Below are 12087 nucleotides of genomic sequence, written 5' to 3' on the forward strand. Positions count from 1 at the left end.
GGGGTAGCTGCAATGGGGGGAACAATGGTGACGATCACCAAGCAGGTTGGAGAAGCATCTTGCCCCTTGCATATCCTGGTTCTCCAGAAATGCAGAGCACCCAGGAGGCCCAGCAAAGGGACATGTCACTGCTCTGGGACTGCCTGTGGCAGACAGAGATGGTTTTGACACAACCTGTCCCAGGGACCTGGGAGTATCATCTCTGGTACTCCATGTGCAGAAAAATTAAAAAGCAGGTGGCTGGTGCCAGGAAAACAGCAGTTGTGTTACTCAGCCCTGATGGTGCCCAATCTCTGGAGGGAAAGTACCTTTCATGGTAAAACTCCCCGGAGACCAAAGACCACGTGTGCCCAGAAACGCCCTTGTCTCCTGTCCTCCCAGGCACAGATTAAAAACTAACCTCAGGTTTACCCTTTTTCTCTGAATCCCCTTTTTGCTGCTCTATTATTTGAAGGGAGAAGCTTCCCTCCACCCACTGTGCTAAAACCAGTGAAAACAGGGCTTTGGATGACAGCATCTCCAGGGTCCTACATAATTTCATTGACTCCAGCCTGCCTTCATTTACATTGTCTCATTAACTTTTCCCCTATAAATCATTATTCTTGTGCTTATGAAATAATGGCTCCCATGTCTTGGTAAATTCACTGATATAATGCAAAGAGTTGGGCTGGGTCTGGCCATCACCCTCATCACTGCTGGCCACCAGCTGAACAGACCCTCCTTTGCACATGGCATTTCTGTACAGAGCCTGACAATTCACATTTTCCCAAAGACAGAATGATCAGGAAGATACTGTTAAAGGTTGTTTGTTTGTTTGTTTGTTTGTTTTCCCATAAAACGCACTTCTACAAAATGTAGAGATGGAACTTGAAAACATACTTCCCCAGCCATGTCCTCAGCCATGTCCTCACATGTCCCTAGCGCTGTTGAACATCAGCCAGGATCCTTCTTTCCTTCTGGTCAATTTGGGCCTTTGTTTTCTCTCTGTGCAGACACCAATGGCACGGGAAGATTGAAAAAAAAGTCATTTGCAGCCCCCTAATGGGCTGACATCCCAGGCTGTTTTGAAGTTATTCTTGCATATTTGCCCAGGTTCTTTGTGGAGTCTCATTTCCAGCAAGTGACTGAACTCAAATCTCCCATGACTCAGAGATCCTTGGAAGATCTCAGAGCAATGGAGATGTAGCTTCAGTTAAGGACAGCAATGATAAGCTTAAAAATAATCTTATTTGGGCCTAAAAGACAATCAAAAAAGGCCAAAATCTTCTAGGCTGCAACAGTGTTTCTACAACCCAAAATTAGGGCTCTAAAACAAAGATTATTGAGTACCTTTAACTCCTGCTTGTGTCAGCAAGCATTACAACTCCCTACTGTCTATCAGGGCCAAACTTGTGAGTAGCAGGACACAATTTAATTCTCTACACAGCTAATTTCATGTAGAACCAGTAGGGCTGGTGCCCAGACCCTTAAGGAACGGAGGCAGGCTGCATGCAGTAGCAGTGCAAGGCAAAACATTTGAAGGCTTTTCTGCTACAGAGACACATGAGATCAGTAAAATTGTCAGTGAGTCACACATCCCACAGTAAAACAGCAGTATGTGATGTTTCAGAAGGTAAAAGCACCTTAGAATTTCTTGCTGGAATACAGTCGAGCTGCAGATATGCCTCTCCTATTAATAGCAAACAGCAACAATAGCTGAGGTCTCCAAGTGATTTATTAGCAGTATTCTGAGTAGATGAATGCTCAAATAAGTTACCAGTTTACTAAAATCTTGTCAAGGAGACTCTGCTTCAGTAAGTCCTTTTATCCTGGAGCTTGTCTAAATGGGGACACTCAGGCGAGCTAATCTGAATTGACCACAAATGGGAATGTAAAGTGAATGAGATAATTGCATTGCAGAGTGGACAGTCATTCTCCCTCACAGTTAAAGAATTAACATCTGCTGAGGACCCCTTGTCCATGAGCCTGTAACAGTGATCAGATTAGAAGAAATATTAATACGATCCGAACTATGAGAGGGAAGATAGCCTTTTATTCATACTAATAAAATTGGCACTCCTGTCTGAGCATGAAGCTGAAATAGTTTATTTCTACTTCTTGTTTGCTTAGATCAGATTATTTTTGGCTGGTGAATCCAGTTCTGGTTTCCCTTGCAATAATGTGGCTGAGGGGTTACACCCTGGAAAATGGTGGAAATACTCTGGATTTGTAGCACTTTCGTATGATCCAGGCTAAAACTTGGCCTTAGCCTTTTCTCTTAAGACACCGATGATATAAGGCCAGCATCTAGAGGCTTCTATCTATGTCAAACAAACTACTGCCGTGAAACAATAGATTCACTAAATTAAGCATGGGGAAAGTCTTCAGTGATCCCTTTGAACCAAAATTATTCTCTGACAGGGAACGAGTTTCTTATCCCTTTCACAGTGTTGCAAATCCAACCCCTCAAACTGGCAGATGCTTGAAGCTTGCTGGAAACCCAGGTTGGTTGTACTGACGTTTCCTCTTCCTTCTCGCTTCTCCTTTGCCCATACCAGATGGGCCCCATGACAGGGGACAGCCTGGCCCCAGGTGTTGAACACTGAATGGTCCCGAGGGCAGTGCCAGCCTGCGGGTATGTTTCTCTACAGGAGGCACTGAGTGCCTGGGGATGCCGGGGCAGGACGTGGGCACCCACCATCTGCCTCTTTTCGTCTGTTCCCTACCGAGGAGGGGTTCAGATGTTTTGTGTGGCTCTTGGACCTTTGCAGAGAAGTTTTTGCTTTCCTGGCTGCTGAAAGGGTGGTTCTTCTTTGCATGAGGCCAGACTACAGCCAGGTCACTCCAGCATGAGGCTCAGCTCAGCAAAGTCCCTGAGCACGTGCTGACCTGTGAACTCATGCTTCCTTCCACTGAGAAAGCCTTTAAGACCAAACCCAGGGCATCAGTGCAGTGTCCCTGATATCACTGCTGTGCCATACAACCTTCAACCTCTTTCCTCCACAGCTCTGTCCAGATCTGCCCTTTCCTTCCTAATTCCACCCCCTGGCCTGTTTATCCTCCAGCTCATGCCTGCTTCAGAGTAGAGGACTCAGATGCACCCACAGCAGAGGACAACCACGCCTGGTGGTTTTGCAGCATCAAGGACAGGTAGCAAAGGAGAGCAGAGACTTGCCAAGTCCCTGCCAAGGTGACTCTACCCATCAGTAGACCTGCCAAGTGCCACACAGGGTGTGTGACAATACCACTGCTGGCTCCCACCACTGTGCTGGCTTTCAGCTCAGGCGACTGCAGCACGGTGACGCCCTGCAGCCGTACCATGCAGACCGCTCTCCCAATGCCCTCCACCACCCTGGTCCCACCACTGCAAAGGGAAGCCCAGAGACACTCTACTACAGAAGAAAGACAAAAGGCATCTTCCAGAGCCAATACAGTGTCTCTCATTTCTCCACCAGCTCTGAACTCTGGATCTCTGAAATGAACCCAGAGGCTTGGCAGCTTGCTTTCTGTGGTATCATAAATCTCCTCAAGGTCAACATCACGGCAAGTTGTGATGAGGGAGGATTTTTGTCATAAGAGTTGAAATAGGCATCTAAGGAATGACTCATAATGATGAGGGCAGAAGAAACCTAAGAGGCTAATTTTTCTTTTTTAAAAAAATTGAAGCAGATACACTTTTGCTACAAATTAACATGTGATTTATTAAAAAGATGCGGTAAGCCCCTGAGTACTATGAGCTTCTGCACGCTGCTGCCTTGAAACAGGGCTCGCATGTGCCATAATGCTCAGCAGAAACATGGTTGGATCAGCACTGGTGCCATCTGGGATGAGCCATCATCTCCTGAGGCCTCCCCTGAGCTCTGCAAATTGATCATCCAGGAGGACAGGCAGCAGTGACTGAGCTGCCAGCAGCATGCACACACGCTGCCATCCTGCAACACCCTGCAAGCCCTGACCCTGCGCCCGGAAATGCACATGTGGTGCTGAAATGTTTGAAGTGGGAGAAAGTGGTACACAGGCGGCGTGATACACAGTTTGGATCACAGCTTACAGTTGTTGCATTGCAGTTAACAAACTCTAAAAAGTTAAAAAAGAAATCCAGTAGCACTCGCAGAATTTACGTTTGTGCTTTAAAGAAAACTGTAGCAATTGAGCTGCAATTATATAATACCCTTCAGACTTGGACATTTCAGATAACTGCATATTTGAAACCACTGTTTCAAGTGAAATTACTTTTTCCATATGTCTGAAATTAGGTGCTACCAGAAGTGGGAGTAAAGCACAACATGACTCCAAACAGAACACAAAACTCTGATGTTTCTTTAGGTGAGATACATGTTGCTATTGGCAGTTACGAGTAATTGCTGGAATGTAGCACACTGTAATAAATTAAATGTGATATTTGCTAAGCATGCAGGCTTGCCATCTGGTCACCAGAGAGCTGCTGTTATTACTTTGCAGGTAAAAAGCACAGGGAACTGAAATGTGCCATATAAATAAAATCTTATAAGCTCCAGCCCCTTGGAGTTAACATTTGTTTAAAACCTGGAATAATTAAATGATTTTGACTTTTATAGCTTCTTTGCAATAAGACTAAGTAAAGCAATGCCAAAAGAAAAGATCCCATGGGAGCAAGCTTGGCAAATAGCCTGTTTCTGCAGTGTGCTACTGCAGATGCATCAAACGCCACCAAATTCCTTTCTTTCTTGAAATGTATAGGCACTGGTTTCTACACACAATCCTCCTGTCCCCATGCACTGCACTGACCTGTGGAGGATCTGGCCTGAGGCTGGCATTTCATAGAACCATACCATGTCCTGAGTTGGAAAGGACCCACAAGGATCATCAAGTCCAACTCTTGTACCTGCATAGGACAACCCCCCAAAAATTTGCACAGGTTCTCACCAGACACAGCCCCTGACCCGGTATGCAGGTACATCACTGTGGTGACCACACTGAAAACTGTGCCGGGGTGCTGGCTACATGGAAGCCAGCACAAATGAAGCAAATGCTGCCCTGAATGACACCCTGGGTTTCTCAACCCTGAGAATGATCCCTGGGAAAGCTGAAAAAGGAGTGTACAAGTCAGAGTACCCCAGACATGTCCCACTGGCTGGCCTGAGAGCTATAGATTTCAGTCCCCACCCTGCATCACAGGCTGGCACAGCCTTGATTCAGGTGGTGTCACACAGAGGCTGACGGAAGTGCTGAGGGCCTGGAAAATTCCCAGAGAGGTACATCCATAATTTCTTTTGCAACACTTTGTACTTAGCCCCAATTCAGAACCGCAGAATGGCTTCAGTTGGAAGAGACCTTTAAAAATCATCTAGTTCAACCTCCCTGCCGTGGGCAGGGACATCTCCCACTAGACCAGGTTGCACAAAACCCCATCCAGCCTGACCTTGGACACTTCCAGGGATGGGGAATCCCAGCTTTTCTCTGCAGCCTGTTCCAGTGCCTTGCCACCCTCATAATAAAAAATGTCTTCCTTATATGCAATCTAAATCAATTTCATTTTAAAACTGTTGCCACTTGTCCTGTCAGAATCAGGCATGGTGAAAAGTCTCCATCTTCCTTATAAATCCCCTTTATGTATTTCACTGTGAAAGGAAGTTCAGGCAGCTTTTTGGGGGCATGAGCAAAAGGAGGCAGGAGAAGAGAGGAAGATAACACTCCCTCTCACCAGTCGTCTGATTTAAACCCTTTTCTGAGTCTGTCTGACAGGTCTGGAGACCCTTGTTTCTGAGCTGACAAGAGCACAGAGCAGCTTCTCCTAGAACAGGACATTGGCTGCCTCCTGAGATGCAGATAAGAGATGCACTTTGGTGAACAAACAGTTCGCAGCATTTCTGTAGAGAGTGGCTTGCTATTCAGAGCCTGGCTAGAGCTAACCCCAAATGACTGCAGAGGGATCTGAACAGGTGATTTTTCTCAGGCATGAATGCTGGTCAGAGGGCAATTTTAAATGTGATTAAACTTTCATACAAGCTCATTAAATGAGGCCACTAGAGGGAGCAGCCTTTAAAGTCCAGGGCTGGTCACTGAGGACACCTCCCCACCACTGGGAATGTGGGTGGGCAGCCCCACGGCTGTGGGACGCAGGGGAGTCTTTCCAGCACTGCAGGACAGGCTTAGGCACCAAAGAGAAGAGTATTACTGGCAGCACCTCCAAGTGCATGATGTGTTATCTGCTGCTTCTGATATTGAAAATAACCTGATTTTTTCACAGAAATTTTTCCTCTTAGCAAACATGATGTTCTTCGTTTTTTTTTTTTTTCATATAAGTGTGCACAGAAAAAAAAAAAAAAGAAAAAATATGAGGTATAAATTTCTTAATTACCTGGCTAATCTGGTTTATGGCAACCATGGTTCAGTGTGGTCAGTAGATATTTTCACTGGTTACACACTTGTCGGTGAAGGCAATCACTATTAAAAGTAAATCTGGACACATTCAATTTTAAGATTGCTGCATTTTGGTCAAAGTCACCCCAAAACCACAAGACTGCCAGATCTGGAAAAGACTGTCAAAAACAACGTCCCCTCTGGCTTTCCCGAGAAATTGGCAGCATCCACCTCGTTTGCAGTTGCATGAGGGAGTTTCCCTGTGTGAGGGGAGAGGAGCTTTTAGGAAAGTAAAGGGGATTACGAGCTCAGCAAAGCAAGAGGCAGGGTGGTGCCTGCATCGCCTTGGAATGAATTATGTTAATTCACCTTGTGAAATAAATTCAATAACAAGGGATGTCAGTGCAACAAATAAGCATAAAGGCTAGAGCGGAGATTGCAGAGGGAAAGGGGGCTGAGTGAGGACTTTCCCTTCCCGAATCCGGCAGACCTACCTCTCCTCTGGTGCAGGGGAAGGGACTCGAATATCTGGAAGTGCAAATGGCTCCTCTCTGCTTCACGTCGTCCTCCAGACCGAAGGTGGCCGAGCAGTTAGCAGCAAAGTATTTGTAAGGCTTCCACGTCTCGCCGAAGTCCTGGGAGCGCTCCAGCACCATGGCAGCCGGCCTGGGCGACTTGAAGACCAAAATCAAGTGGGTGAAGTAGAAGGCGGTTTCCAGGTCCAGCCGGATGGTCTCCTGGGGGGCATCCTGGGCTGCCTGCCACCAGGTGCGGGGCAGGCGGAAGGGGGAGTCGGCCATGGCGGCAGGGGGGTGGGCCAGCCCTGCGTGGGCTGCACTGCAGCGGCCGCAGGCCAGGCGCTTGCAGCGGCGCTGGGCGTCCTCAGCGTAGGCACAGAAGGGCTCGGCAGCATGGCGCCCGCAGGCTGTCTCCGTCTGCAGGGCCCGCCCGTGTGCCAGGTTGCCCATCCGGGGGTTGCAGGCCTTTTCACAGGGGCTGCCCGCTGCTGCCACGCTGCCCAGACCTGTGAGGCAGAGAGAATCATAGATTCACAGAATTGTTTCCGTTGGAAGAGACCCGCAGGATCATTGAGTCCAAATATAACCTAACTAAACCTTGTCCCTAAGAACCTCATCTAAATGCCTTTTAAATACCTTCAGGAATGGTGACTCCACCACTTCCCTAGGCAGCCTGTTCCAATGTCTGATGACCCTTTCCATGAAGAAATTTTTCCTAATGTCCAATCTAAACCTTCCCTGGTGGAACTTGAGGCCATTTCCTCTTGTCCTATCACATGCTACTTGGGAGAAGAGACCAACCATGCTACAACCTCCTTTCAGGTAGTTGCAGACAGCGATAAGGTCTCCCCTCAGCCTCCTCATCTCCAGGCTGAACAGCCCCAGTTCCCTCAGCTGCTTCTCATCAGACTTGTGCTCCGGACCCCTCACCAGCTTTGTCACCCTCCTCTGCACTCCCTCCAGCACCTCAATGTCTTTCTTATGATGAAGGGCACAAAACTGAACATAGTGTTCAAGGTGCGGCCTCACCGGTGCCAAGTACAGTGGCACGATCACTTCTCTAAGAGAAGAGCGTGGGGATGAGGCTGGCTCCCGAGGTGGGTGTACCACACCTTGGCAGGAGCAGATGTACCCCATGGCACGATTTTTGGGGACGCTGCCCCTGCCAAGACCACATGTCGCCAGTATTGTTGACCCCAGGAAGGGCTGAGGGAGAGTGCGGCAGAGCTGTTCATTGCTCCCCTCCATGAAGTTCAGCAAAACAAACCAAAAACTCCTCAGGGCTTCCCTGCTTGGGAAAATCACCACCGAGTTGCAGAGCAGAGCAGGCAGCATGGCAGGAGGGATGCCTCCACCTCACACTGCTGTCCCAAGGGTGCCAGAGCAGGGCTGAGGCTTTGGGGGCAGCGGCCGTGGCCAAGTCACCCTTGCACCGAGGCCTCCAAGGGGATACAGGTGGTGGTGGGGAAGGGGAGAAGCTGCCAGCGACACTGGGGCAGCCCAGGCAGCGTGCTGGTGGGAGACCAGGAGATGGCTGTGGGGGGACAGCATCACTGCACCCCAGCTCACCATGTGACAGATTGGGTGTTGGGGGTGCAAAAGCTGGTGGGAATATCTCCTGACACCAATGACCTCAAGTCTTCACCCCCTTTCCCACCCCTCCATCCCTAGCCCAAATCTTGCCACAGTCCCAAACTGCTGCTGAGGCCACGGTTAAATTGAAACACTGCTTAAGTTTGGGAAGGGTGTCACTGATGTGTATAAAGGGGGAAAACCCATAAATAATCCTTGGTTGAAATGACGTTGGCAAGCTGCCTTGCAGCTGAGGCTCTGTGGTTTCTGTTCAAGTTTCTCTGGAAGCCTTGTCGATTTAAAAATCCACAGTTAAACTGTCAAAGAAAAATAAAATCACCATGGGGTTTGGTGTGAAACCATCTGCAATGTAACACTCCTGGTGCAGGAACATTTGATTGGTGGCTCTCCACCTCTTTATTAATAAATGTAACAGTAGGTCAAGGCTGTATCTGATGAACCATAACTGTTTAAAATAAAAAAAAAAAGCTCTAATGTCTTGGATGTGGGCAAGCTAAACCATCCGAGGTGCATAATGTCTTCTTTATCGCTGGGCCAGTCATATACAGTCAGCTTTGTGCACCAATTATTATGACCTCTTCTTGGCATTTTTATTATGTCCAAAGGTTGTTTCAGTTTAGCATCCAATAAATCCTTTATTTGGGGTTTATTTAGCTTTTGTCTACACTGTCATAGTTGCAATTAAGCTATAACAGAGGCTAAGCCTTCAGAGCCTGACAGCATTCCCCACTCCTTCTGCTCTTCAAGAAAACACCCTGGAAAGAAAATATTTCTACCACCACAGGTCTATATAGGTTTTTTATACCAATTATTCAGAACAGATGTGGACTGCTGCTTGTTATGCACCCATTACAAAACACTTCTGAATCCAGTCTCCGGATTTCACTGGGTAAGCAGTCCTGGGAAATTCTTAGCGAACAAGAAATACTCAGTCAAGTTAGCTTCTACAGGAACCTGGTAAAACTGTGTCTGAGATGATCTATATTAACTGTGCAGAATACACTTGCTGTAGAAAAGTAAACACATATAACTGTAAAATTGATGTAATATCACTTACGTCTCCTAAACATCCTTTTCAAAGCACTGTATAAACATTAACTAACGTACGCAGCTCTCCTGAGGGGTAGGTAAGTGCTATTATCATATTATCAGTTAGGCTTGCCACAAGTTTGCCTAATTTATGTCTTTGGCTGCTTTCCTGAATTCTTTGGCTACGTGCAACACAGCGCAGTTAGTCGCAAAACAAATAGATGAACATTTACCGCGGTTCCCTCAGTTGCGGGACTGCAAAGCAGATTTGGAAAGACATAAAAAGAGCAGGGCTCAGTCAGCACCCTGAGACAGGTCGAGATTATTGTTTGTGTTCATCAAGTCCTTTTGTTTTTCTGCAAACCACCAATTACTGCCTCTGGGGAGGCAGTGGAGGAGGACACGTCCAGTGGGAGGTTTCCTGGTGACTGGGGTGGTGGCAGAACTCAGCATAGCTGTCCCCAGAGCAGAGGAAAGGCTTTGCCTGAGCCCAGACAGGAGGGTTTGGCTACCAAATTCCCATGTGAGACTCTGGGAGGCGAGAGTACTTGATTGCTTCCAGTTTCTGGTATGCTCCAACCCCAGTCACTCATGGTCACTGACTGCAGTTGTCTTTGGGCCAGGCATGGAGGGTCCCTTCCTCACCTGAGACCAGATTTGGGGTCAGGGACCTTGGCTTCAGTAGGGTTTGAGAAATGCTGCTGGCACACAGACCCTACTTCCCGTCCCACGGGCAGGAGGCGGGGAGAGGAAACCCCCTTTGAAAGGGTGTTTGTTTTCACTTGAATTGGAAAGAGTTGCATGACGGATGCAGAGCACTGCATGTTATGAAAAGTGACAGCTTTCTAGTGTAATGCTGGCTGCCACAGGAATTCAGTAAAAGGACAAATGAGAGCATAAAGATTTCCATGCTCTCAGCCACAAGCTCACGACTGCTCTGCCACAGCCCAGGAAAAGGTGTTTTTCTCCAGTTGCACTTAACGAATCTGCCCAACTAAGTACTCCCATCCTATATACTGTACATGCCACTGGACGGGGATCTTCAGTGATGAGTAAGCGCATGCAGAAAATACCGTGACTCACCTGTAAAACATCCATGGAAAATCATATGCTTCCTGCTTAAGCATTTTAGCAACACTTGCCTTGTGATGTTTCATTTATATCTCGTGCCTGATTAAATGTTTGTTTCCCATCTGAGTTTTTTCTTCTTTTTAAAGAAGAAAATTGGCACTCGGCTTGCGACCGGCCGAGGAAGCGTTATGCAAACTGTTTATGCCCAATTGTCTCCGCTGTGGCGCGGCAGTACCCCGCTGCGGGCAGATCTGAGCGCAAAGTGTTTATGCTGCGGGAGGGGGCTTTGTAAACCCTGCCTGCGCTGCCTGCCCTGCCCTGCTTGCCGCGCCTGCCGCCCCTCCGCACCCCGACCGCTCGGGGCACCGCCACGCAAAAGCGATGCGGAGCCCTCAGCGCCTTTCCTCCGCGTCCCGCCGCTGCTCACCGCAGCGCTCCGCGGCCGGGCCGAACTCTCCCGTGGCATCGCCCGGCTCCCCCGTGCTCAGCCCCCGGGACGAACTCTCCCAGCCCCGGCTCCCCGCGCCGCTCCACCGGAGCCTTGGGGCGCCCGGACCCCTCTTTGTCTGCGGCGAGGGGCGCGGGGCTGGGAGCGCAGCCCCAGCCCCTTCCACATAGATACACACACACGTACACACATACTGTGTACGTACATATGCATACACAGCATGTACGCACATATACGCGCATGCACATTCCTATGTGCGTGTATATATACACTTGCATACGTGTGTGTATATAGGTGCGCACACGGATTCGTGCTACTCGATGCAGGCGCGCACCTACGCACACGCACAAATACGTGTGCGTACACACAGGCATATATACGTACATACACGTGTATGTACACACACGCTCACATACGCACGCACGGCCCCGTATCTACCTCGTACGCCTGCGGAGGACGGAGAACGCCGAGCGCCGGACGGTCGCGACCCACCTGCAGCGGCGGCGGCGGCGCCCAGCAGCAGCGCCAGCCACATCCCGCGCCCCATGGCCGAGCGCCCCGTGGCCGAGCGCCCCACGGCCACTCGCCCTGCGCGCCCCGCCGCCCCGCGGCGCGACCGGCCCTGCGCGGCATCAGCGCCCCGCGCGGCACCGGCGGGCGGGCGCGCGCCGCCCCGCCGCCCGCCGCCGCACCGCACCGCCCCGCCGCCCGCCGCGCCGCGCCCCGCCACCGCCCGCCCCCGCGCCCCGCCCCGCCGCTCTGCCCTCCCCTCCTGCCCCGCCGGGGCGGCCCCGCCGCGGGGGGCGGTTGCCGGTGCGCGGCAAGGCGCGGTACTGCAGCGGAGGGAACCGCACACCCCCCTTCCCGCAGCCCGGGAGAGAGACCCGCGCCCCGGGGCGGGAGGCTGCCCGCACCAGGCCCCGGGAGGCGCCGGCTCCTGAGCCCGGGCGCGCTGTCGGGACGGAGGGGGTGGAAGCTTTGAACCGCAGGCTGCCCCCGGCCCGGCTCGGTTTTAAAAGAGAGACCTAACTAGTCGCTGACTAAACCTGAGTTACTCAAAAGTTTGAAGACGTTTTTTGTTTCGTCGACTCTTTCCTGGTATCTGAA

At 50.0% G+C, this 12087-nt stretch overlaps 1 protein-coding gene across 2 annotated transcripts in view; it reads right to left on the bottom strand.

Annotated features, from left to right (window-relative positions):
* The window catches only part of NTN4 (netrin 4), a 49163-nt gene extending 37485 nt beyond the window's left edge, over positions 1-11678 (bottom strand). Inside the window, exons 1-2 of one of the 2 annotated variants that reach the window (XM_065043334.1) lie at positions 11473-11678; positions 6816-7345 (exon numbers count right to left, since the gene is read on the bottom strand). In XM_065043334.1, coding sequence (XP_064899406.1) covers positions 6816-7345; positions 11473-11527 — 585 coding nt within the window. In that variant the 5' untranslated portion in view covers positions 11528-11678. Of the gene's footprint in view, positions 1-6815; positions 7346-11418 lie in introns of both variants that reach the window. The other variant, XM_065043333.1, reaches the window with a different exon arrangement.
* Between the last annotated feature and the right edge of the window lie 409 nt (positions 11679-12087).

This window comes from Columba livia, chromosome 1 (genome assembly GCF_036013475.1).
Source record: "Columba livia isolate bColLiv1 breed racing homer chromosome 1, bColLiv1.pat.W.v2, whole genome shotgun sequence".
Lineage (NCBI taxonomy): Eukaryota > Metazoa > Chordata > Aves > Columbiformes > Columbidae > Columba > Columba livia.